Source organism: Suillus discolor (assembly GCF_016758755.1).
Source record: "Suillus discolor strain FC423 chromosome Unknown F5147scaffold_83, whole genome shotgun sequence".
In the NCBI taxonomy this organism is placed as follows: domain Eukaryota; kingdom Fungi; phylum Basidiomycota; class Agaricomycetes; order Boletales; family Suillaceae; genus Suillus; species Suillus discolor.
In genome coordinates this window covers 73,045-95,658 of record NW_024541330.1, presented here as the reverse complement: position 1 = coordinate 95,658, position 22,614 = coordinate 73,045, and the positions used below count along the sequence as shown (strand labels likewise).

The 22,614-nt window shown below is 47.2% G+C and overlaps 7 protein-coding genes across 7 annotated transcripts; 5 read left to right on the top strand and 2 right to left on the bottom strand.

Moving 5' to 3' along the window:
* Positions 1 to 1,278: 1,278 nt before the first annotated feature.
* F5147DRAFT_747880 (uncharacterized protein) lies at positions 1,279 to 4,542 on the top strand (the record flags this gene model as incomplete). Its single annotated transcript, XM_041439993.1, has 11 exons — positions 1,279 to 1,445; positions 1,599 to 1,675; positions 1,721 to 1,970; positions 2,024 to 2,294; positions 2,356 to 2,415; positions 2,443 to 2,484; positions 2,545 to 2,742; positions 2,863 to 3,493; positions 3,533 to 3,687; positions 3,760 to 4,111; positions 4,160 to 4,542. The coding sequence occupies 11 exons, from the start codon at positions 1,279 to 1,281 to the stop codon at positions 4,540 to 4,542; spliced, it is 2,586 nt and encodes an 861-aa protein (XP_041287290.1).
* Positions 4,543 to 4,810: 268 nt separating this feature from the next.
* F5147DRAFT_720590 (uncharacterized protein) lies at positions 4,811 to 5,957 on the top strand (the record flags this gene model as incomplete). The annotated part of the gene is made up of 2 exons (XM_041438820.1): positions 4,811 to 5,667; positions 5,742 to 5,957. Coding segments are annotated over exons 1-2 (822 nt in total), but the record flags the coding sequence as incomplete, so codon positions are not given.
* Positions 5,958 to 6,211: 254 nt separating this feature from the next.
* On the top strand, positions 6,212 to 6,651 carry F5147DRAFT_779244 (uncharacterized protein; the record flags this gene model as incomplete). Its single annotated transcript, XM_041442265.1, has 2 exons — positions 6,212 to 6,346; positions 6,403 to 6,651. 2 exons carry the CDS (start codon positions 6,212 to 6,214, stop codon positions 6,649 to 6,651), a joined length of 384 nt encoding a protein of 127 aa, XP_041287288.1.
* Positions 6,652 to 7,556: 905 nt separating this feature from the next.
* On the top strand, positions 7,557 to 7,724 carry F5147DRAFT_535570 (uncharacterized protein; the record flags this gene model as incomplete). Its single annotated transcript, XM_041430148.1, has 1 exon — positions 7,557 to 7,724. A coding segment is annotated over one exon (168 nt), but the record flags the coding sequence as incomplete, so codon positions are not given.
* Positions 7,725 to 7,989: 265 nt separating this feature from the next.
* F5147DRAFT_820892 (NADP-dependent oxidoreductase domain-containing protein) lies at positions 7,990 to 8,880 on the bottom strand (the record flags this gene model as incomplete). The annotated part of the gene is made up of 4 exons (XM_041443687.1): positions 8,761 to 8,880; positions 8,510 to 8,695; positions 8,100 to 8,303; positions 7,990 to 8,064 (listed from the first exon to the last, which is right to left on the bottom strand). The coding sequence occupies exons 1-4, from the start codon at positions 8,818 to 8,820 to the stop codon at positions 7,990 to 7,992; spliced, it is 525 nt and encodes a 174-aa protein (XP_041287286.1). The 5' UTR covers positions 8,821 to 8,880.
* A 1,333-nt stretch (positions 8,881 to 10,213) lies between these two features.
* On the bottom strand, positions 10,214 to 14,796 carry F5147DRAFT_747879 (uncharacterized protein; the record flags this gene model as incomplete). Its single annotated transcript, XM_041439992.1, has 13 exons — positions 10,214 to 10,398; positions 10,458 to 10,707; positions 10,741 to 10,965; positions 11,442 to 11,445; positions 11,895 to 12,033; positions 12,880 to 13,056; positions 13,105 to 13,182; positions 13,206 to 13,483; positions 13,544 to 13,692; positions 13,748 to 13,913; positions 13,974 to 14,167; positions 14,219 to 14,590; positions 14,641 to 14,796. The coding sequence occupies 13 exons, from the start codon at positions 14,794 to 14,796 to the stop codon at positions 10,214 to 10,216; spliced, it is 2,373 nt and encodes a 790-aa protein (XP_041287285.1).
* Positions 14,797 to 15,782: 986 nt separating this feature from the next.
* Positions 15,783 to 21,057, top strand: F5147DRAFT_657348 (uncharacterized protein; the record flags this gene model as incomplete). Its single annotated transcript, XM_041434262.1, has 15 exons — positions 15,783 to 15,936; positions 15,995 to 16,340; positions 16,392 to 16,495; positions 17,101 to 17,117; positions 17,163 to 17,289; positions 17,381 to 17,426; positions 17,623 to 17,992; positions 18,185 to 18,280; positions 18,329 to 18,354; positions 18,425 to 18,635; positions 18,694 to 19,100; positions 19,160 to 19,383; positions 19,545 to 20,516; positions 20,692 to 20,724; positions 20,960 to 21,057. The coding sequence occupies 15 exons, from the start codon at positions 15,783 to 15,785 to the stop codon at positions 21,055 to 21,057; spliced, it is 3,231 nt and encodes a 1,076-aa protein (XP_041287284.1).
* Between the last annotated feature and the right edge of the window lie 1,557 nt (positions 21,058 to 22,614).

Below are 22,614 nucleotides of genomic sequence, written 5' to 3'. Positions count from 1 at the left end.
CTGATAAGATGATTTTACAAAAAAAGCAAGGCCATTTACTAATGAAGTGTAAAAAGAAGGGGAGGGGCATGGTCCAATAAGACAACTTATGAACGGGAGAAAAAGATATATGAACGGCCGGAGTGGGCGAAGCACTTTATTGAACGGTTGAAGCGTGTTTATGAATGGTAGAAGCATGATTATGAACGGTCGAAGCATGTTACGGACGGGCGAAGTATGGCGGTATCAGTTGATAACAATCTATGAACAGTGACACAAATGAATTGAGTGTCACTGATATTGATCAGTGAGTGGCGTGAACGACTTGGCAGTCACATACCATTGATGGTCACAACTGCGAACGCTGCTGGCCCGGCCACCCGCTGCAATGATCCTCCTCTTCGCCGAAATCGGTATCGGAGTCGGCATCGGTATCGGTACCGGCATCCGTGAAACCACCACGCAGCACACATGTGATGTTGTCCCTGTTTTGTGAGGCTCCAACGAAACGAGGGAGGTAGGGAGCTTCGCCGGTAGACGCTAATAATTCACGTTTGGCACGTGATCCCAGGCGTTTTGAGATTATCTCTGCTTGGGTGGTGATGGCGCGAAGCATCTCGCATTCATTGTTGTAGACAGCTTGAATGTAATTCGTGTCATCGTCGATTTCTGTGTGTTCACGCTCAGAAAAAATGTTCCTAATCTTCTTCAGCTGTTCGTCCTTCAAATCGAGGCAGTTTTTGTTCTCCTCGTGGAGCGCCTGATTAAACACTGTCATGCGCTCTGAGTATTCGACCTGCCATAACGATGTCGCCACCTCATGGCGAGCAGCCTCGCGACTAGCGAGTACTGCCTTGAACGCTTTGTACAAAGTGTCAAAGCTCATCCGTGAGAGACCGCTGGATATTGCGTCCTCATGCTTTTGGACATAGATCATGTGAGAATTTGCGAATCTCTGGAACAAAGAAAGAAAAGACAAATACCTCTTGCAGTTGTTCAGATGTAAAGTCTGGTTCCCGTACTCGCCCTGTCACGCGGTTGGCAAACCGAAGTTCTAGTGGAGATGGCCTGAGGGGGTATGGGATATGCCTCTTGGTCGACCTCTCACGCAGGTAAGCTACTCGAGAAGGTGACTTTGGAGACTGTAAAATGTCAGGCTTATACAACAGACTCTCCTTTACATCAGGAAGGTACGGAATTTCTTCCACTGGGGAGAAGTGAACCCTTGGAGAACCTGAGGGGTAGGGGGACAGCTTGGGAGAAAGTGAACAGTCAGAGCCAGATAAGAGCTCAGTAGCCATGGTATTGATATGGGGCGACTCAGGGTGGTCAACCTTCTTAAAGAACTCTGAGGAAGTTAGTTCTACGCGAGTTGCACTACTTGATGTAGTGCTGGTGAAAGCAGGGCTACTTGGCCGAGCAGGAGATGAGACTGGTGATGAGGACACAGGCTCCATTAGCCTGGCGTGATGACTGTGTGCTGTGAAACGTGAGGTCTTCGGACTTTGAAAGACTTGTTACTTCCTGTGCATACTCACCGGCTTAAGTCTAAGCCAAGTCTACGCTACAATGTGAGTACTTCCATTGTTCACTTTACGATACCATACATACCTTGGCAGGCTATGTCCCAACTGCAAATTGGGGGAATATCCATCCATCGAGGCGCTTATCTCACATCTCAATTCTCCATCTACTTGTTGGCCATCCGACGCATGACCACGAACATTACCCGTCCCTTCAGTATTCAATCAAAGTGCTGTCACTGGTACCTGTCACCTGCAATCCGGATACGTCTATGGTGTCAGTAGAAATATGCTGGATAAATTGGAAGACGATCAATATGCACATCGACGGAAGATAAATCATTATTACCCTTTCCATGATGAAGGCGAATGGGAATTAGGGATGTTTTTGGTGGAAAACCTCACTCAAACCCAAATAACCAAGTTCTTAAAGTTGAAATGGGTAAATGACGGATATCGATCTAAGCTGTATTCCTCAATCTGACCCTACCTTCACAGTTTGACGCTCCAAATTGCGCAAGACCCTCTTTCACCACGAAAGACCACCTCCTGGACTGGATGGATTCACTACCTTCTTTTGCCCCGTGGAAAGTCTCCAAACTAGCATTTAAGGGCTATAAGACTGTCCGTCCCGTGGAGCTCGTTTGGCACGATGTGCTAGAGGTCGTGAAGCAACTATTCAGTGACCCAACTTTTGCGAACCACATGACCTTCAATCCCTACGTCGCTAATGTCAAAAATCAACGTGAATACGGAGACTATATGAGTGCCGATATGGCATGGAAAATTCAGGTTTGTTTGCCCTCCTATTAATATACTCCTCGCCGAGTAACAGATTGATTTTTATTTCTAGGACCATCTCCCGTTTGGTGCGACTCAAGTCCCAATAATCTTGGGATCTGATAAAACACCCGTGACATGACTTGCTGGAGGAATTGAGATGCACCCGGTCTTCGTCACCATCGGTAACATTGATTCTGAGGTTCGCTCCAAGGCAACACTATGAGCTTGGCGCTGCGTAGCCTACATTCCCGTAATCAAGTTCCGCGTTCACACAGATTACCAGTCTATTCTCCAGGCCAGGCTGTGGCACAAATGTATGGACCTTGTTTTCACCAACCTCAAGGTTGCAGCAAAGGATGGCTGCTTCATGCCTGATCCTTCCCGCTATATTCGCCATGTGTTTACGCCACTCGTCGCTCATGTGTGCAACCTACCGGAGGCTACTATGATTGCCACAGTCAGTAAAAACTCATCCCCACTAACTATGGCAACACAAGCGGATTTTGGGGATGGAATTCTCCACCCGCCTCGTACTGGGAAGCATACATTGCAGCTCATTGTGGAGATATCTCGACAGGTTGATCCCTGGGATCTCGACAAGTTCCAGAAAGCGGCCAAAGCCGTTAATCTATCTGGAGTTCACATGCCATACTGGCGTGATTGGATGTTTGTGTGTCCGTCCGTTTTCCTCGCTGGTGAGGTGTTGCACACCTGCCATAAGTTTTTCGTGGACCATCCACTGAAATGGATCAAAGAAGCTCTAGGAGATTATGAGCTCGATACCTGCTTCATGGTCCAGCACAAACGAGTCGGAACGCGCCACTTCGCAAAAGGTATCACACACGTTAATCAAATGACAGGCCACGAGCATAGAGACATTCAACGCACTATCGTTGCGTCGATTGCAGGGGCCGTTCCACCCAGATTCGTTCATACAATCTGTGCCCTTGTAGACTTCTTTTACCTCGCACAAAATCTGGTTCACTCCCCTGAATCACTTCAGTCAATGGTTCAAGCACTTTCGGATTTCCACTCTTTCAAGGATGCTATCATCCAGGCCGAGGCAAGGAAGGGGAAGAAGGGCGTCAAAGAAGATTTTTTCATTCCCAAACTCGAGCTTCTGCAAAGCTTCAATGGTACGATTCAGAAATTAGGCACTTTGATGCAGTTCTCCGCTGATGTGACGGAGCGGTTACTCATCACACACTGTAAGGACCTTTTTCTGCGGACGTCCCGGCAAATCAAAGACTTTATGGAGCAGTGCGTACGGATTCTTAACTGCCAAGAGTCTATGGAAATGTTTGGCCTGTACATGCTCTTAACTTCTCGCGGGGCGTCACTAGTTAATGCGATATACGCCAAAGATGAAGATGTAACAATTGCCAATCCCGCACTCTCCTGGGTCTCCTGAGTTCTCCCTGACGAAGTTAAATCAATACATGGTCCCCGACCAGTCCGCAATCACTTTCTCGAGGGTATTCTCTCTGGAGATGCACTCACTGCTTTTCAACTCAATATCACGCCTGATTACAAATCGCTATCATCGTCTGACATACGCACGAAATATGCACTCTTTGGCTTTGAGCGTGCGCTCGCCGAATTCATTTGTAGTTCCCCCCTTTCTAGTGGTGAAAATTCTTGCTGGGACCCCAAGTATGGGCGCTTCCAGGTATGGCACAAATTCCGATTGCAACTTCACTCGGCCTTCCAGCCGCGAGTCATCATGCCTAGTCGCGTGGTGCAAGCATACCCACCGAGCGATGATTTTCCCTTTGGAAATTGTGATACTGTTCTCGTGGACACCACAGGCATTGATGGCAAAACCAGTATGTCTTTCATGTGCTTATGTTGTAGCCTACTGATATCATATACAGCGAGTTGCATTGCGCAGGTTCGACTCATTTTTCAACCAACGGTTCGACGAGGTTCCAACCTGGAACTACCATCGTGTCTCTCAGACCCACTTCTCTACGTCCAATTTTTCCACTTTATTTCCAGCCCTGATGATCGTCCCGAACTCGCAATGTGGACCATGGAGCGCACATACACACAGGAGGAAAACGGTAATCACTGTAGGAAGGGGGCTGTCATACGAGTGACAGACGTGATGCATGCGGTTGAGTTGATACCAGTTTATGGTGAAGCAGTGGCCAATAGCGTGTCCTCTGCGACTTCTTTGGAACGCTATGAGCGTTTTTTCCTGAATAACTTCGCAGACAAGGAGAGTTATCACACATTCAGTACCGAGTTTGTATAGGCAGTAGCATAATCAGTATATAACAATTGTATCAATCTGTTCAATCTATTACATCTATTGTATCTCTGAGCATATCACCGAAAGATAATCAGGCTTGAGTTTTATCAGCCAGATATAGTGCGTTATATTGGTGTTCAGCATCTCCACCAATCGCCTGAGTGTGCTACTGAACTCGTAAGCGTTCATAAGTGTCCGTAACGTGCATAAGTTAAGCGTTCATTTCAGTGGTTTTGCAGATGTAGTACCCTATTGCAATCGACACTATACATAGATTGATTCTGCCGTGCATCCAGATACCTGTTTAGCGGACAACCCTTGTCAATCATGAAGCAAGACTTAAAAACTCGCTTCAGCCTTCGAGCTTTCTTCGCCACACTTCTTCGTCCATTCATGTCAAAGTCTCCTACTGACGTTCCTGGACTTTTCAGTTCGGGGGAGAGTCGTATTGATGTGGCAGCATGGCAGACACTCATCATGTCAAACCGTCTTTCCCTACAATGTGGACTCAAACGTGTCGTGTATTGCAAGTGCAACCATAACAAACAACACGAGTTTTTACTCCTGCATTTTCATCATTGGGATTATTCTGAGTCTGCAGTCGCTGCCGTGGTCATCGAACGCATTCCTAAGCAGGACCCCCGCAACAACTCCTCATCAAGACTTATTCACACCTCAAACCTTATTTCTCCTTCAGCTTCTGAAACTGCTGCTGAAGATATTGTGCATACTTCACGCCAGGGCTCCTCATTTCCGCAGTACCTCGCGGACACCTATGCACCATTCACCAAACTTTGTACGCTTGACTTCTCCCCTCTTGCATGTCCGTCAGCGGCACAAGTCTCGATCCTCTTGTCTGTTGTGAACCAACACGCTCCATACTACGACCTATACGAGAACCAGTGCTACTGGTCCTCATTCACTGTATGGGAGACTTTGAAACAGCTCTTCCCTAATTGCATCGAAACACGTAGCGCTCTCGTTGACCAGCGCTCGCACTACCATGGGTTCGCTATCCGGATAGCTGATAGTGTGGAGGTTGTGTGCAGAGATTATGATGCGAGATGGAGAGATATAGAGAATGAAGAGGAACTGAAGAGAAAAGCTGATGAAGCTAATAAGCAACAGGTAGTAGTAACTATTCTGTCATGACCTCTCCTGATGATGATATGTCGTTGTTGTTTTTTCAGCTGTGAGCTGAAGGTCTCGCACAAGGTCTCGCAGGACAAGACCAAATCAAGGCAGAATTGGAGGCAGAGCGAGTCCGATTTGAGGCAGAACGAGTCCGAGTTCAGGCAGAACAAGAGGCTGAACGGGTCCGAGCCGAGGCTGAACATATTCGAATGCAAACAGAATTTACTGAATTGCGAGCTATGCTAGCAGCGCTCAGCGAAAGTACTAGATAGATGTACGTCAGTTTCTTTGTCCGATTCCTCGTCTTCATCAAACAAATCTGTGTTGACAGTTTCTTCGTCCGATACGGGTCCAAGTCACTGGTCATACTTACTTACTCTCCTTTTTGATCTAATGAGCAACCTAATCGTCACATTCCTTTTGAAATAACATTAATTTGGACAGTTGTGAGCGCTCTGGAGGCCAGTTTACACAGAATGACATGCTAGTCTATTATGTAAACATGAGGGGGAAACTTTGCCGATACCATTTCCGAGTCATGGCGCACATGCCTAGTGGGCTAGGTATCGCTCCGAGTTTAGTTCTTTCACGTGGACTCCTTGTATGCGCTGCCTCAATTCGGATGGCTCACACTGCCCAAGCTCTGATCATGCGGTTCTGGGAGCTTACCATGGTCCGTATGCCGAAAAATATCCTCCTATGTTCCTGTTATACTCACCTGCAATGCAGAAACCAGACTCGCTCAACATTCTGCCCATTGTCATTGGTTACCCCCTCAAGTACGCGTCATTCATTCACCTGTTCTTCTCACCTCGTACACTTGGTTCCAACTCGAAGCTCAGCATCGCAATCTTATCATCATCCATCCTTGCGTTTCCACTTGCTCTCCCCATCTCACACCACCTTGAGATTCCTTTGGATCCAATTGGTCTCACTTTAGCTCTGCCCTTCTTTGTGCGCAAGGTTTGGCTTCGATAAGCACCATCTTGTCTCCCTACGCGAAGGCTTCGCATCGTTCACTGGCCCACTATATCCGTACACCATGGTTCAACGTCCTCGAGCAGTTGGTGAGCCTCATTCATGCACCTGCTGCTCTTGACCTCTCCACACTCCCGCAGGTTGATCCTGCAACTCAGCACCTTATCATCACGTGTTCTATGGTTGAGAACGGCTGGCCTTCACTTCTGATCTATCACCACCATGATGATAAGGTCTCAGTTCACTGCAGGAAGCTCTCACGAAAACTTTCGGCATCAACGCTCGCAAGCACGTGTTCGAGTCGTAGCCGCCTAAATGACTTGCTGTGTACCACTCCGAGTCTACTCTGTCTGCTCATCTCAGACTCTTCCAAATTTCACTAGCTTTTCTTGGAATCCAATAGTACCTATCAATTCCTCATGTCACAAGCATCGGCCACCGACGACGCTGAGGATCAATGCACCCACAACGATGAGCACCTTCTCTCACAAAACGATGTCGTAGGACTCATCGAGGAGTGAGTTGCAGCTTCCTAAAATCTATCACTCGTCTAACAGCAAGACAGGGAGAAGATAAATGTTGAACCTTTGGCAGAGCTGCCATCAGGGATGTATGTGTTTCTTCCCTGATGGGCGTCTGCGCCACTCCTTACTGTAACTGCAGCTCGAATGCTGGACCTTTGCGGCCATCGGGACCTCTGGAACAGCAAAGTGCACCCAATGTTCCACCAGTCGACGATTTGACTATGTGAGTCCTTGCCAATAATGACGCAAAACATATACATTTGTCTCAGCGAGGTGGCAAAGCTTGAAGCAGGGAAGGATGAGCCGACTCTAAGCGAATTGTGAGCTGCAAACTTGAAGCTAAGCGATCGCAGCTGACCACACCCTACACGCAGAGCAAATGTCATGAAGCAGGTATTGGATGTTCTCCAGGACTCGACGATTGTGTTGAAGAGGGGAAAGGACAAACGGTCTCGTTTCTGGGGGGTGTACAAAATGGTTGCAGAGGAACACGACGGTGAGTTCCTTGAGCGATACACTACCGACATGGACATTGTCTTGATCTTCGTAAGTTCAGGGTGCTTATCTGCATTCCGTTTTGAGACTTATGTTCGACCAGTCTGGTCTTTTCTCCGCTGTCAGCACGTTTCTTGTCCATCCATGGGACCGTCGTCTCCTAGGGCTGCCTGATTTTTCAGAGCAGCTTACCTTTGCAGACGAAGGGGAGAGCGTAGGGGATTGGTCAGAGTCCTGGTCTGGATTAGACGACAGTGATGAATCGTTCAGCAACTATTTATTTGGTGGGGCGGGTGCACCCCTGCAAGCGTCACCCCATCTAACTAGGGGATGACACCGATACCGTGTTATTTGCAATAAGCAAGCATCTCGCATTCCTAGACGTGATGCTAAACTGGAGAACAAACATTGTGGTTTTTAGGGACACACCTCCTCGCGGTAGAGCAGCAAGTACTCATCCTGCATGCTGATAAACGTCGTCCAACCATTGCGAGCTGCCACGTCATTCAACATGGCAAACTGCCAGCAACACATGAAACTGGCGCCGATATAATGGACTTTACCGCTCTGCACGAGGTCGTGAAGTGCTTTCATGGTTTCCTGAGGGGTGACTGAAGGGTCGAAGCGGTGTATCTGCATCGGGCAGGTTATTGAGATCGGGTATGAGGAACGTTGGGACGGAAGGATCATTTGCGACAAGGCCATAGCATTTGGTGGCAATAATGATCTGGGAGCGAGGGATGTTGTACTGTGGAGTTCATACATTAATGAATGTAAATTTAGGATATCAGTAAGGCACACCTTTTTAATGAACTTGGCAACAAGGCGCTCCGACTCACCATTTGAGTAATGTTAGCGGTGTCGATGGTGTTGACACTGAGATCCCTAGCAGCCTTCATTATTTCAATAGAGGGTTCCTCGTCAAGGACCCAGGGCTGTAAAATATTGAGGATGTGGTTGACAAGTTGGGGATAGGAAACAATGACATACAGCCCATTCGGGGAACCGAAGCTCATCGCACCAAGCTATGAAGAATGAGTATTAATATTAATAGTAGAAGGTGAATGCTATACGCTAGCATCAAACTCACAATTGGGACAGAGACTTTGAGACCAGACTTTCCAAGGAAGTGGTACTGAACTGTAGCCATTGAGTGATGATGAATATAATGATATAAAACTCCTCTGTAAACGAATGACTCAGCTTGTTGCAGTATTCAGGCTGATCATGCCGCAATATAGCTCAAGAAGCAACTCCCAAGATAGGCCGGGCATGGCATTTGATCAAATGGCTTCAATTTTGGATAAGATTTCACTAGTCGATGTCAAGAAGTACTCAGTGTGTCTTGAGGCTTGATAACGAGGACAGCGGCAGCGCAGCCAGCGCAACTATGCATTATTACCTAATCAATGACACTTGCCAGTGCAGGGGCTGGGGTGGGCCCGACTTGGGCCCGACACACTAAATATTACGGTAGGGAACATACATGCATTCGGTGAAAACACAGGCTGGACCTTGGCAGCAAAACAAGAACCTGTGCTTCAAGGCTCTCAGACCATGGTAAACTTGGGTTCCACTGCCATCCATTTACTGTCCGTCGGAAGACGACATGGACAATTGTAAAGTAGAACTCACCTCCACCCTGCAAAACTGATTCTATTCTCCCATGCACTCAGTTGCATGGCAAATACCAGTAAGCTACTTGATTGCAATCAAATCCCACCATGACCCAGTCACCCAGCAGACTTCACTGCCAGGTCATGACCACCTTCCAAGTCTATACTGCTGCAGCAAGAGGACATAAACACTGTCAATCCTAACGTGGCAAGGTCAGCACAGGAATCAATGCACTTCATGACAAGTATCTCGCATACTGGTTTTTGAAGGTGTTCAGTTTGGGTGCTACAGTGGCGAGCTGCAAGTGCTACTAGCATGTAGGTGCAGGATGACATCAGGTATGGTTCGAAAGCAAGCTCTTGGACCGCCTTCTCTTCTTTTACAGAATATATTGTAGCCAATTTAGGTAGGATCCCGATGCTTTGTGAACGCTCTCAGGCCACAAGTAGCTGTGGGAGTAATGTATCAAGTACTCGTACCTGTAATAAAGGGTGATACACGAATCGCTCTGAGCTGTAGGACCACTGATACATCAATGTACTGGACTGTATAATCCCTTAAGAGGCTGAGCATAGAACATGAATCAAGGCCATTCTCGGCATTCTTGATCCTACAGATCTCATATGTTGTTTGTACCTGACATTCTCGATCTTGGAGATCTCTATGTAGTCAGTACCTTGCGATCCTGATCTCGTTCCTCGCGATCAAGCTATGTTTGGACGGTTGAGTGCAAGATGAATATATTGATGTATTAATGTCTGTACATGTGTGATGTATCAACTGTGCAACTGAGGCCATGTGTCGATGGTAGGTTCATCTTCACTGTCGCTGTCCAGTGGAATGTCCATGGCAGCACTTATGAACATCGGCACATCTTTCCATAGGTCCTGAAAGGAGGCCACGAGAGACAGACACAGCGCAGCCTGTCAACATGCATATGCAGCCAGTCCTTCCTGTTCTGCTGGCGACTCCGGGACTTGAGAACTATGCCTTTCACTCCACCACTCCGCCTGCCACCTCAAGAACGCGATAACTCTTCGCATCTCCTTGAGGAGGAGTTCAACTTCCTCCGACCAGCGGTTTGCACGTGCGTGCGCTTTGCACCACTCCACTCAAACAGCTATCAGATGTAGTCAGTATACCACATCAAACTAGAGCTAGCAGACTTACAATCCTGAACTCGCTCATTTTCTGAGCTACTATTGTCCACATGTGAGTCCAGCCAGATCCAAGAAATAGTACCAGTGCCTTGTCTCTCCATGTCGCCCATAGGCCTCACTTGTGAGTCCAGGAGTGGTGGAAGGGATATGTCCCAGCCAGACCTATTGAGTTGATGGCTGAGAGCTAACAGCGCATTACGTGCACACCGATACTTGTCAACACTAGCGCATTTCCTCACCTCCATGCCTTCGATGAGAGCCTGTGCATGGGTAGAAGCGGCCTGTCCACGCACATTTCTATCTTTGTAGATATACATGTGAGACCGAAGGCAGAGATGTGAACAGACTTTGTTAAGGGCATCCAGTGCTTGTGCATGCCGTAGATCCCATTCGTGTGCAGCCAGCCTGTCGTCGCATCCTACTGTTGGTTGGAGTTCAGATGGGAGCCAAAGCTTGAACACCTCAGGCTTTAGCTGCGCCGTGTTTGTCGTGCCAGCTTCTGAAGATCGATGACGAAGCTGGGACACAATGGGCATATATAGTTCTTGGACACGAGCCCAGGCATCCAGTCAATGGTGAAGGGTGGTGATGCAGGTCTGCATGGTGTTACAGGCATCCGTAACACCTACAGGAGCCCCAGCTCTGCCTACGCCTGCCCCCACTCTACTAGACTCCCCGCACGGCGGTGCGCCGCCCGCGCCTAGAAAGACAGTGGTCTGGACCGCTGTGACGCCGCCCCTGGCGCTATGACCCGCCCCTGGCCTAGATGGCCTTGTGCCTGATCCATGGAGGCTGTACGCCTCATGGTCACCCTAGATCAGTGCATGCATACTGCATGTCGCTTCATGAAGATCCGGAGCACTCTTGGCGCTTCCTGTACCTATGCGCAGCTGCCCTTGGCGCAGCATGCTTGATCAGAGGTTAAGCCTCATGTACCCTATCTGAACCTCATGTCTTGTTATCATAGATCCTAGATATACTATTGATTACAGACTGAGCTAGAATACATATATGTAGCACATATAAAGTAGACAGATTATTGTACTTAGACTTGACTTTAATCTACTAGGTTCATCCCCAGAACTTGCTCAACTAAGCCTTACCAGCTTCCTTGTGTGAGACCGCACTTCTAAGTCGCCCCCATACGACTTAGCACGTATCCGCTAGCCCTGCATCTCAATGAGCGCCGTCTTACCGAGATCGCCGGAGGAACCCTTGACGTTCCGTCAAGCCGAGAACCACCCTCAGCTTCAGTAGGCTCACTCGAGCCATCGCTGAGAAGACCTATCCTAGTTCGCACACGCCGACCGATGGTCAGCGTAACACATGGTAGTCTTCTGCTTGTCCGTGGGGTGAAGAGATGCATTGGCAATGTCCATCTTCAGGCGCTGTCTTGTTGGGATGTTGTTATTGCAGTGAACTTGATTTGTTGAACAAAAAAACTCACTGTTGGTCTTGAAGATCGATGCCAGCGGTGATCAATCTGCTTGGGGAAATGTCGGTATGCAGGGAGACGTTGATCCCTGCCTGAAGTTCATGGGCTTCAAGCTCAGCGAGCTGTAGACGAACTGCGGCTTGTGTAATAGCTGCCAGACATTAATTCATGAATTCTAAAAGATAGCATTTGTTACGCACTCAAATAGATCTGTTAGGCGGAGCCCTAAGAGGGGCGTCGTCCACTAACGTTCGTGACGTAACCGGAAGGATCCGGTATAGCAAGTGAGACTGGCGACGACGAGTCGGCAGCTATCACAGTACGCGCGTGTCACGTGGCTTCGTAGACGGATGTCTTGAGAAGTCACTCAAGGTAAGGACAGTCTTGTCCGAACGATGAGGTCGATCGAGGTAGACTTAGTCGCGAGGAGCGACTAAGAAAAAGATACTAGAGACTGAAGCTGAGGGGGCTTCAGAGGGAAGTATGTTCCAGGGAAGATTGAGTAGATTCAAGTTAGAGAATCTAGTACAGGGTGACCGACTACTTATACTAAGTGGAGAGGGTTAAGGGCAAGGTTACCGCACAGTAGGTAAGGGTAAAGGGGATGCGAATGTGGTATAGGTGCGTTGGCAACATAGCCGGATTAGTGATGGGTGGTCGAATGTGGAATGAGACCGAGAAACGTTGGAACGGACCAACGGTAAGAATACAACATGCGGGAATCCGCAGTCAGGGGAAACAGAAAGAGGAAAGCCACATTGGTGGCACGAGTCAGACCGAGTCAGAGGTGCGGGACCACATTGGTGGTCGAATCAGAAGAGGAACGTGCAGTGCACGTGCATAGAGGCGGATGATGCGAGGGACGGGAACGGTCCCGAGGATCCGGTCAACGGAAAGTCGGTAAAGGAGGACGAGCCGGTAGGTGGTGAGGGCGAGGACGAGGGGAAAATGATAGGGGGGCCACGTGACCGATGTTACTTGTAACAGCATTACTCACGAGCATAGCGGCTCTCAAACGGATTAGGTTGAGAGTTGTCCTCCTCCCAAGCTTCAACTTCTTTCCTCCACTGAAGGACGAGCGTTGGCTGAATGGTCCTCTCTAGCTCTGCTAGTCCTTCCTCATGCTCCTTTTTCCACTTAATGGTGTTGCGGATCTTGTGCAAGAGTGTACAACCTATTCCCAGATAAGTACAAGATATTCCACCAGAGAAAAAACACAGACCCAGCGCCGTAATTTTCTTCCAGTTCCAATCCCCGAAATGATCGTCAAGGGTATCTCGACGCGATCCTGGACCCATCTCTTTTGTACTCGATTCGACCAACCATGCTCGGGAGCCTCGCCGTCTGTTCGTCCCACGTGTTTTGACCAATTGAATGAAAAGTTTCTTTGACATTCATCGATGTGCGCCTTCAGATGAAACTTCAGCACAAAAAATCGGATGGTCATTGAGTCGCGAGGGATGTGAAATCTTGATGGCATGCCTTCCATACGTGCCCAGAGCTTCTTATGCCATTGACAGGCAATGTCGTACGAGATGTTGATCATGGTGACCGTGAAGGCCAACAGCGCTGAGAAAACAAGGTAGTCCATGTTTATATATCTATGTACAGCAAATCAATCATTTAGTATGTGCATGATATAAGATGAAAGTACAACGCACTTTTCACCCTTCTGTAAATCTCCGACACCATTGGCGAGCTTCATGTCATGCCTGGCACAGTCTACTGTACCAACACCTGTGACAGCCAGACCATATGAAGACTTTGTATCTGCCAGATTGACAGTGTTGTGATTGACACATGTACTGCGCTGTATAGTACTAGTCAGATGAGTCACAGCACAAAATATTAGGGCGTATATTTACATCTTGCTTGACGCCAACTTGATGGGCCAAGTATGCCTTGTAGGCAGCCTCCTCAATGAAATATGCCCACCCAGAGTTGAGGCTAGGGTCTACATTGTCTGACGACACTGCCTTGCGTTTCAACCTGAAGTTGGCGTCAATTGCAATAAACAGTGCATATTTCCACCTGGATTAAAAATAAATCATCAGCCTAAAGACACTGTTGTAATTGGAAATTGAGACTGACCTAACCCATGGTGGCTCGTCCTCCCAGCCTTGCAGTATATTTTTGCCAGGGTGGGGACATGCTGGGCACTGCACAGCCAATTCACCCGCGGTGGTGGCATGAATGCCATTGGGATCATTTCCTCTCCCTGCACGCCAAAGTTGCCTGAGATGGCGCCACTCACAGACCATGCGCATGAATGCAGAGTAGCGATCCTAATGTCTCATGTCAGTATCCCGTAGTCATCATATCTTCTAAATACATACCTTTATAACCGACAGGCCAGCATTGTTGTTCCGTCTTGCCAGTGAGTGGTAAAATTCATAGGCCGACACTTTGCTCTCGAATGATAGAAGGTGGAAGTGTTCCATTAGAGCAAATGTTGCAGCAGTGCGAGGGTCTGATGTGGTTGCTGGATACCAGCGTGTGCGGAGTAGCTGTTTGTAGTGAATTTGAGCACTCGCACACCCACAAAAGTCGAGGGCAATCTCATGGATGCCATGGACATCAATGACGACAAAGTTGTCACTGGAGGAGGGATGAGGATTATAACACCTGTCACCTGGGGCGTGACCTAGCTGTACACGTAGACCCAATTTTCTCAGAGTGGTGGGCTGGAAAAATGAGTCGTTCCACATCTTATAGGCAACTGTCAGTTTTTGATATAGCAATAAAAATATTTACATACATCAATCCTGTGCAAAGGATCCCTTGTGTGGCTGTGGAGGATGCACTCGTGGCAAAACATCTGCGTGCCAAAGCAGTCGTGACATCGGAAACGGGGAGCAGCAAGACCACAGCGACATAGAGTTTTGGGAGTTCCGTGACCCTCTAAGCGAAGCATTTCATCCAGAAAAGCTTGACGCTCGGGGATCCACATTAACAGTGGTGTATCCTGAGGCATGATTGTCAAGTAAGGATAACAACAATAAGTGGCAGTACTCACTGCAGCAGTGCATTTGCATTTGTCAAACGATGGCCGACAATCAATTTCTTGTGGTTCCTCTTGTTCCACGGACAATTCATCCCAACCATCCCATGGGCCTGCATCAGAACCAGCATCTGAGGAGTCAAAAATGGAGAGAGAGGGAGCGGGAACATAGTGTGTGTGTAGTTGGGTGCGACCCTGAGTAGTGATTCCTCCTGTGCGTAACTGTAACAGTGGAGTATTAGCGACAGAGGGTATGAAACGAGTACGTTCAATCCGGGAACTCTTGGCTGAGCATCCCTGTGACATTACACCTGTCCAACAGTCGTCGACCAGGGCCAGCGTTCAAGACTCCAAAGCCAAAAAGAAGCATGGAGAATCATGATACTTCAAGCAGTAAGTAAATACTCCATGTAATGGCAAGGAGAATAAAGATTCACTGGCCTCAGAATAGAACATAGAGTTGTACATGTTATTCAAGAGGTAAATGCTCCACGTAATGATTCTAATGGGCACAAAACTCACCGTCCTCGGAGTAGAAACAAGCTGGTCGCCTGTTGCAGCAGACACCATATAAGCTGCATCCGAAACAGAAATCAAAGCTTCAATCATGATCATGGCGTGAATGATGGCAAGGTGAATGATCTGCATGATCTCGATCATGGCGTTAATGACGGAGTCACTGTTGATCCGCATGAGCTTAGTCAGCCGATCTTTTCTTCACACCGCTATGTCCGAGTCGTCCATAAGTCAATACCACTCCTCCTCTGGACTTAGTAGCTGCAATGTGTTCTTGAGGATCAAAAATTATGATAGCACTTGCTGCATAAATACCTGTCCTGGTGAGTAATGTATCATTCACTTTTCGCATCCTCCTCCACTCAATATACAGCCTCATCAAGATGACTCAAAGCCCATCTCCCTCCAGTCAGACGGACACTATGGTGTCCATTCGACTGGACGGCCTCATCAGCATCCTACAGGGCCTTTGTCTCGACGACAGGACAGCAATATCAGCTGCGTTGCAGGCTGACACCAGTCCAAATGTTACTGAAGGTGGATCCACCTGTTTCTTTGATTCATTATTACTAATTTTGTTTTAACAATGTCGCAGGGCCTGTTGCCAATCTTACAGGTCCTTTGGGCAGTGAAGATTCTATATCTGCTCCAGATGATTTCCCTGCCATCATTGCAGCTCATTCCCCGACTTCTACTACCGTGGCTCCTGCTCCTGCCCCTGCCCCAGCCATAGGACATGTGCATGAGCCCGTCATCATCCTCACACTTAATGATGGGGAAGACTCATCTGACGATGAGGATGCTGCTAATGCAGTTATGTCCCTTGCTAATAACTCCACCCTTCAGTATCACAATGGCACATACTTCAATGTGCCCATTGAAGTCAAGGCCCCACTGTACTACATAACGAGGGGTCATTATATTGGGGTCTTCTCAGGATGGTAAGTCTAGACGTGCTCCATTCATTTCATTCACTAATTCATTTTGGACAGGGATGCTACTGGCCCCAAGGTGCTTGGGGTTTCACGCGCCATATATCACAAGGCAGAATCTCTTGAGCTTGGTATTGGGATTATGAAGTGCGCCATAGAACGTGGTGAGGTGGCACAGGTAGTCTAGTCTTAGTAGTCACACTGCGCAATTGTCAATACCAAGCTATTATATTTGTTCGAGCGAGCAGAGGAGCACAGTGAAAATTTGAACAGAACACCTTTGGAAGCACAGTCCGCTCAAAAATAGCCCATGTGCCATAGGCTAGCTATTAATAACACTTAATTCTATGTTTTGGTCCTACCACATCCTACAACATACCATTCTTGCCATTGCAAGCCTGTATCTTAGCTGAATGGTTCTCGGTGAAGGACCATGTCACTCTACAAGTCATCCTGCTTAGCTGTCTTATTACAATATCTGCACAACTAGTTGCTGTTGATTGATTATCGGTTCAACCTTTGTCACGGATGATCTTGTTACTGACTTTACTAGAACTTAGGGGGACTTGGGCATTTGAACACTAGGCAAGTCCAGAATGATATTTCTCGCGAGGCAGCACTACCGTAACACATATCACACTCACAGTTATCTTTCCACTAGCATTCTACCTAGCTAGCAGGTCTCTCTCAGTCACAATGTCTTAAGATTGTGTTATGGTCCGACCATCTTTGCACATCCTCGCAGGTGCTTCATTCACCAATTAAAAAGGTTTGGTTCAAACAAATGTAAGTACTTGCTGCAATACATATCATACTGATTCATACACATAGGTATCTTTATATCAACATTTCATTGAGGCAGCGGGTCCCTCGACGCACCATGTGTTATGGTCCGACCATCATCGGCGCATGTGCTTCATTGAGAAATTGAAGACTCATTGTTTTGGTCCAAACAAATGTGAGTACTTCGTATTAAATGCTGTGTTCTTCCCTCTGACTTTCACTGCTCTTCATTATGGTACGCCCGACTATTCATAAAACTCATCAAGATAGAGTACAAGCTGCAAGAGACAAGTGTAGACGACACTATCTAAAGTAAGCAATACACCAACGGTGTCTTTGAGTCGCTTTAATTGAGAATTCCAGGTGTCGAGAGGCTATACTAGCAAAGTGGCATCAGGTACGCAAAGAAAAAAAAATTGTCCGGTCAACAATCCTTTGGATGACGAAGATGAACCAATGTCATGTGGGTTTGACTTACATGTCTCAATGTAACTGACATTGGCAACAGTGAAACCTTACAAGACTGCATTGCTGTGGTCAAGTATGCCAAGGACGACTTCATGGCGCACATCAAATCTCCACGACGATTCTTTGACCTTCTCATGGACGAGTACTCCAAGACTATGCCTGACCCTGAGTTAGATCCTACCGGGCGCGGAGACAAATCTATCTTCGAACACACTATTGAGAATTTCGAAAATTTTATTGACAGAGCAAATGGCGGACTGGATGGTATCCTTCAGATGTGCGGTATTTGTGATGAGTGGTGTGCTGCAGATGCCGTCTGCAAATTCATGAGGGAAATGGTAGGGATGGTGGAAGACATCTTGTTGCGTCTGGCGGAAGGCGGAGATAGTGAACTAGTGGTTGCCTTCATGGTGGGTGAATTGTGGTACCAGGAATACAAGTTCCCCATCTAGTGTACCTACTACCTAGTACTAGTACCATGCACTTCTATCTATGTCCGTCATGGGGACTATATACCATGCACTTCTATCTATGTCTGTGGGACTATTGATTGGTGACAACAAACAGTGTGAAACACGCTATGCGCAAATCTTTCTGCAAAGATATCATGTACTGTCTCTGAGTCTATTGGTCTGGTCATGGCGCAATGGGACAACCATTTCTGGGAGTACTCATCATGCCTGTGGCTGAAGCAATCAGTACGTGTCTGACTGATCCTTTTCATTTTGTGTCTAACTTTTATCTAGAGCATCTCACACGATGCGACAAATCAGTAAAAGTACGTGTAGATTACCTTGATGTTAGTACACTGATGAGTAGTCATTTAAGATGGCACCACGTAGTTGGCTCTCGGAGGAGCAGCAAACATTTGTGCTCGCCTACCATGAAAGCTTTCCCGAGTGCAAAAAAAAAGGGAACTACAACAATTTCTGGCCCCCCTTTTTCGAGAAGTGGGAAGAATGTTGGCCAATCACTCTGGAAGACTCATTAGAGCCCCTTGATGAGAACGCAAGACTCAAGCAGATAGCTAAGGCAAGGGATGCCCTTCAGACAGTAAGATTTGTATCCTAATTAATATATTGAAATATTGGCTAATCACGTATGTAACTAGTGTTTGATGGTCAAACTACGCAATGACTTTGGTAATTCGAAGATAGGCCGCCAGGCAAACCCCACTGGGAATACCATCATCAGCAAGCTGATTGGCGATATCACCATCAAGTCAGGCAAGAAGAAATCGTGCCCCCTCAATGCAACGGAGGTTTATGCCAAGAAGTATTACACATCGCATGTCCAGCCTGCAGTCAAGGAGGAACTCGATGCCATGAAGAACGCAGTTGATGCACCAGAACCCAAAAAGCGGGCGATTCAGGTTGTCCGCAAACAACTAGCATCCTACTGGGAGAACGAAAGTGCGCAGGTGAAGGAAGAAGTCATGAAATTGGCCCAAGAGATGAAGGAAAAGAGGGAGAAAGAGAAAGAAGCCATTCCTGACAAGAAGGAGGTGCCGAAGGAGTTGTGAGTGACGCTGACTATCTCACTTCATTATCACTGATGGTAGGCAGGGTTATATGCAGACTTACAGAAATTCTGTCCACATTTTTCACTGAGTTGCACGATTCGACAGGATGGACATTCAGCATCTTACTTGCTGGTCCTGACCCTGCGAATGCCGGCAAACTCGATGTCAATAACCTGCATATTGGAACGACCCTTGCTGGCAATCGGTTCAATCAAGCATATCCGAAATTCGAGGAGAGTATCATGGTGCCTTACTTTGAGTTTGCATCTCGAGCATTTCGTGAGTCGTCTAATGGTTGGCGTCTCTGTTTGAAGCTGATCAAGATGTAGCCAATGCTGCATTATTATTATCAAAGGGAACCACCATGCCTGACCAGAATGATACATCACTGCCAGACACACAGGTGCTGCCAGCCCATAACTCCCATAACTCCGTCACAGCTGATACATCACTCGCTACCATCCCTTCCGCATCCTCTTCCACACCTGATACATCACTTGCCACTGTCTCACTCGATACATCACTTGCTACTGTCTCACCTGATACATCGCTCACTACTGTTTCTTCCGCATTTACTTCCACACTCGATGTCTCACTCGATACATCACTTGCTACTGTCTCACCTGATACATCGCTCACTACTGTCTCTTCCACATTCACTTCCACACTCGATACATCATTCATGGTGTCAGTACCATCCTGGTTGCAATCCGCTTACAACTTCTTCCAATTTGCTCCCCCCGATCTTCAAGATGACGACGTTGATCTAGACTTCAACAGTACAATCCTACCGATGCCGCCCAACTACAAGCCACCATCTCCATTACCTCCCTCTTCTCCAATACAGTTTTCGCCCACTTCCTCTCGAATGGATTGGTTTGCTTCTTCAAGATTATCTCCTCTAACTTCCACCTCGAGATTGGCAGACCTTAATTCTGCTGGTCCCTTGGAACACGACTCTGACAACGCCCTCACAACTTTGCAGAGCCAAGCATGTCCTCCTCGTCTTCGCCATATATCATCCGTTCTCACAAAGACTGCACATGCCAATTCTTACGCTTCTGCCCCATACAACAATCCCTTTGCTCCCATGGCAACTCCTACTCTCACGCATACTCCAACTTCAGTAGAAATCCCTTCTGTGCAACCATCTTCAGTTGTGCCTGAACCTCCCACCATGGAACCTATTATGGCCACTCCTTCTCCACCCGCCACAGTTGGTGGGGTGTTACCAGCGACAACGAAGGCTGCTAAACGCAAGTCCACAAAGAGCAATGAGACAGTCTCTGCAAAGCGTCAGAAGAGGCAGGGTGCAGTGGTCCTACCCACTGAGAACTCGCAGCCCATCGAGGGAGGCCAAGGTAAACGACAATGCTTCCAGTCATCCCAGGCGGCTGCTGCCAATGCAATAGGTACAACTTAGGTAAATTCTTTCGTGTTCATTCATAGCTGCTCTTTTCCCAGTACTACAATATGCCCAGCCACAGCCCTCTTAGTAACAAGTCTTTGCCTGTCGGTAAACTCCAACATTTGTTTCCGCATTCACCTCTCACAGTAGCTCATTCTTTCATCTCTTTTGGTCGTTAGTGTACCATAATCAGCTTCCTCGTGTACTACATTGTATGTATTGCTTGAGTCCGTCGTGTTAATGCATCAATGCCTCATTCTGAGTCCGTCATCTAATTCTGTATGAATGGAAAACCCATAATAAGGACTGAACCGCCCAAGCTCACAGCCGAGAAGTATTGACTTTGACTTGGTGGACTTGGCCAAATTTCTCAAGGTCGGACTTAGTCGAATTTCTGCAGCGTTTGAGTTCAACTGATACATTACTGACTCGGATCTCTATACATAGATCTTAGGTCACATGTTCTAAAAGGTTGGGCTGGGCCCAGCGTTACTAGCTCGGGGGTGGTACACAAGCATGGTGGAGCCATTGGGAGGGCGGGATAGTACCTACTCACGAAATTTGAACATGTTCGAGTCACCTGAGGAATTGATAAGCGCTAATATGACAATATTTTTTGTAAAGAAATATCTAAAGTAATTATGGTGTGTGAAACACTCAACTAACAGACGTCTAAGATAAAGGGAGTGGTGACTAGGTGGGATTTGAAGAATTTGAACGAACGAGGCAGGCTACATGACCCGGCACCAGTATGACTGAAAATAGGTGCTGACGAATAAAAGATGCATAGGAGATAGGATAAAAATAGATTATCTGGCGGGCTGCATGACCCAGCACCAGTATAACTGAAAATAGGTGCTGACAAATTAAAAGATGCATAGAAGACAGGATAAAAATAAAAGGAAGCAAGGTACATGCTGACTAAGCTTGATTTGGAAGCCAAGAAGCTGGACTGGCAGCTGCTTGGTAAGATCCTCCACTGATACATCACTGCTATACCTCCTAGTAATTCTCAGTAGTTCAATGATTCATGTATTACCCTCACACTGACATTACTAGTTTTATAATGTATCATTCTCACAGTATAGCCTGCTCAGGCTGGCATGTTTAGCCAGGACTATGAAAGTACCATGGCCATGCTCTGCTCATTTGTTGCATCCTGCCCTCCTCGTCCACTGCCAGACATTTCCCCAAGAGCAGCCCTCCATCAATTATCCTTGCCGTGTATCTGTATCCATCTCCCAAAGGAACAGGCGATCCATTTCTATCTAATCATTGCGCTCACACCTTGTGTACATTGTTTTTTTTCCCTCAGTGTTTTGACATCTTGAAAAAATTTGAGCCAACAGTGGACGTGTTCTCGAACATCAAAAAATTGTTCTGCAGTTCTCGTTACCTTTCTTACAGTTCTCTTGTTACATGCCTTCAGCCAAGTGAGTATTACGATTCCTCACTAGATGTTACGATGTAGGCAGGAGTAGATGTCGCATATGAATAGAAGTACGCCAAAGGCAACTCCATTTACATGGTCCAGCACGTATACATGCCTCGAGCTGCCATGGAGAAGCTGCCGTGAAAGCGACAGCGGACAGCGGTCTACTCTGGCATCACAAAAATTGCGCAACTGAGAGATTACCCGATATGGATGGTAGGGTGGCTGAACATATGACCAAACAAGTCCATGTGATGTCATCAACACCCCAATGCAACATTTGAATGCAGCAATTAACTCAGAATGATACCTCCCACCTCACGATACTATCATAACGACATTAAGTAGGTACTTCTTGTATCTACATGACATATCTAAGACACTACAATATATACATAATGTCGTATAGATACTGTAATCAAAGTCTTTGCGCAACAGAAAATGAAAACGAAAATTTGATGCGCCAGCCCTTCGATCGATCCAGAAGCGTGCTAAATACATCAAAGTGCGCCATATCCTTCCTCGATCTACACACACTCAGTTTTCTTTCAAGTCCTTTGTTTGGTACCCTTTGGCACTTTGCCAAAGTGCAAACTGCTGGGGTTGTGTTGGGCTGGTTCAACGTTAACTTTTGAGCCGTCTCCAATCATGCCTCTGATCTTCTCCACCC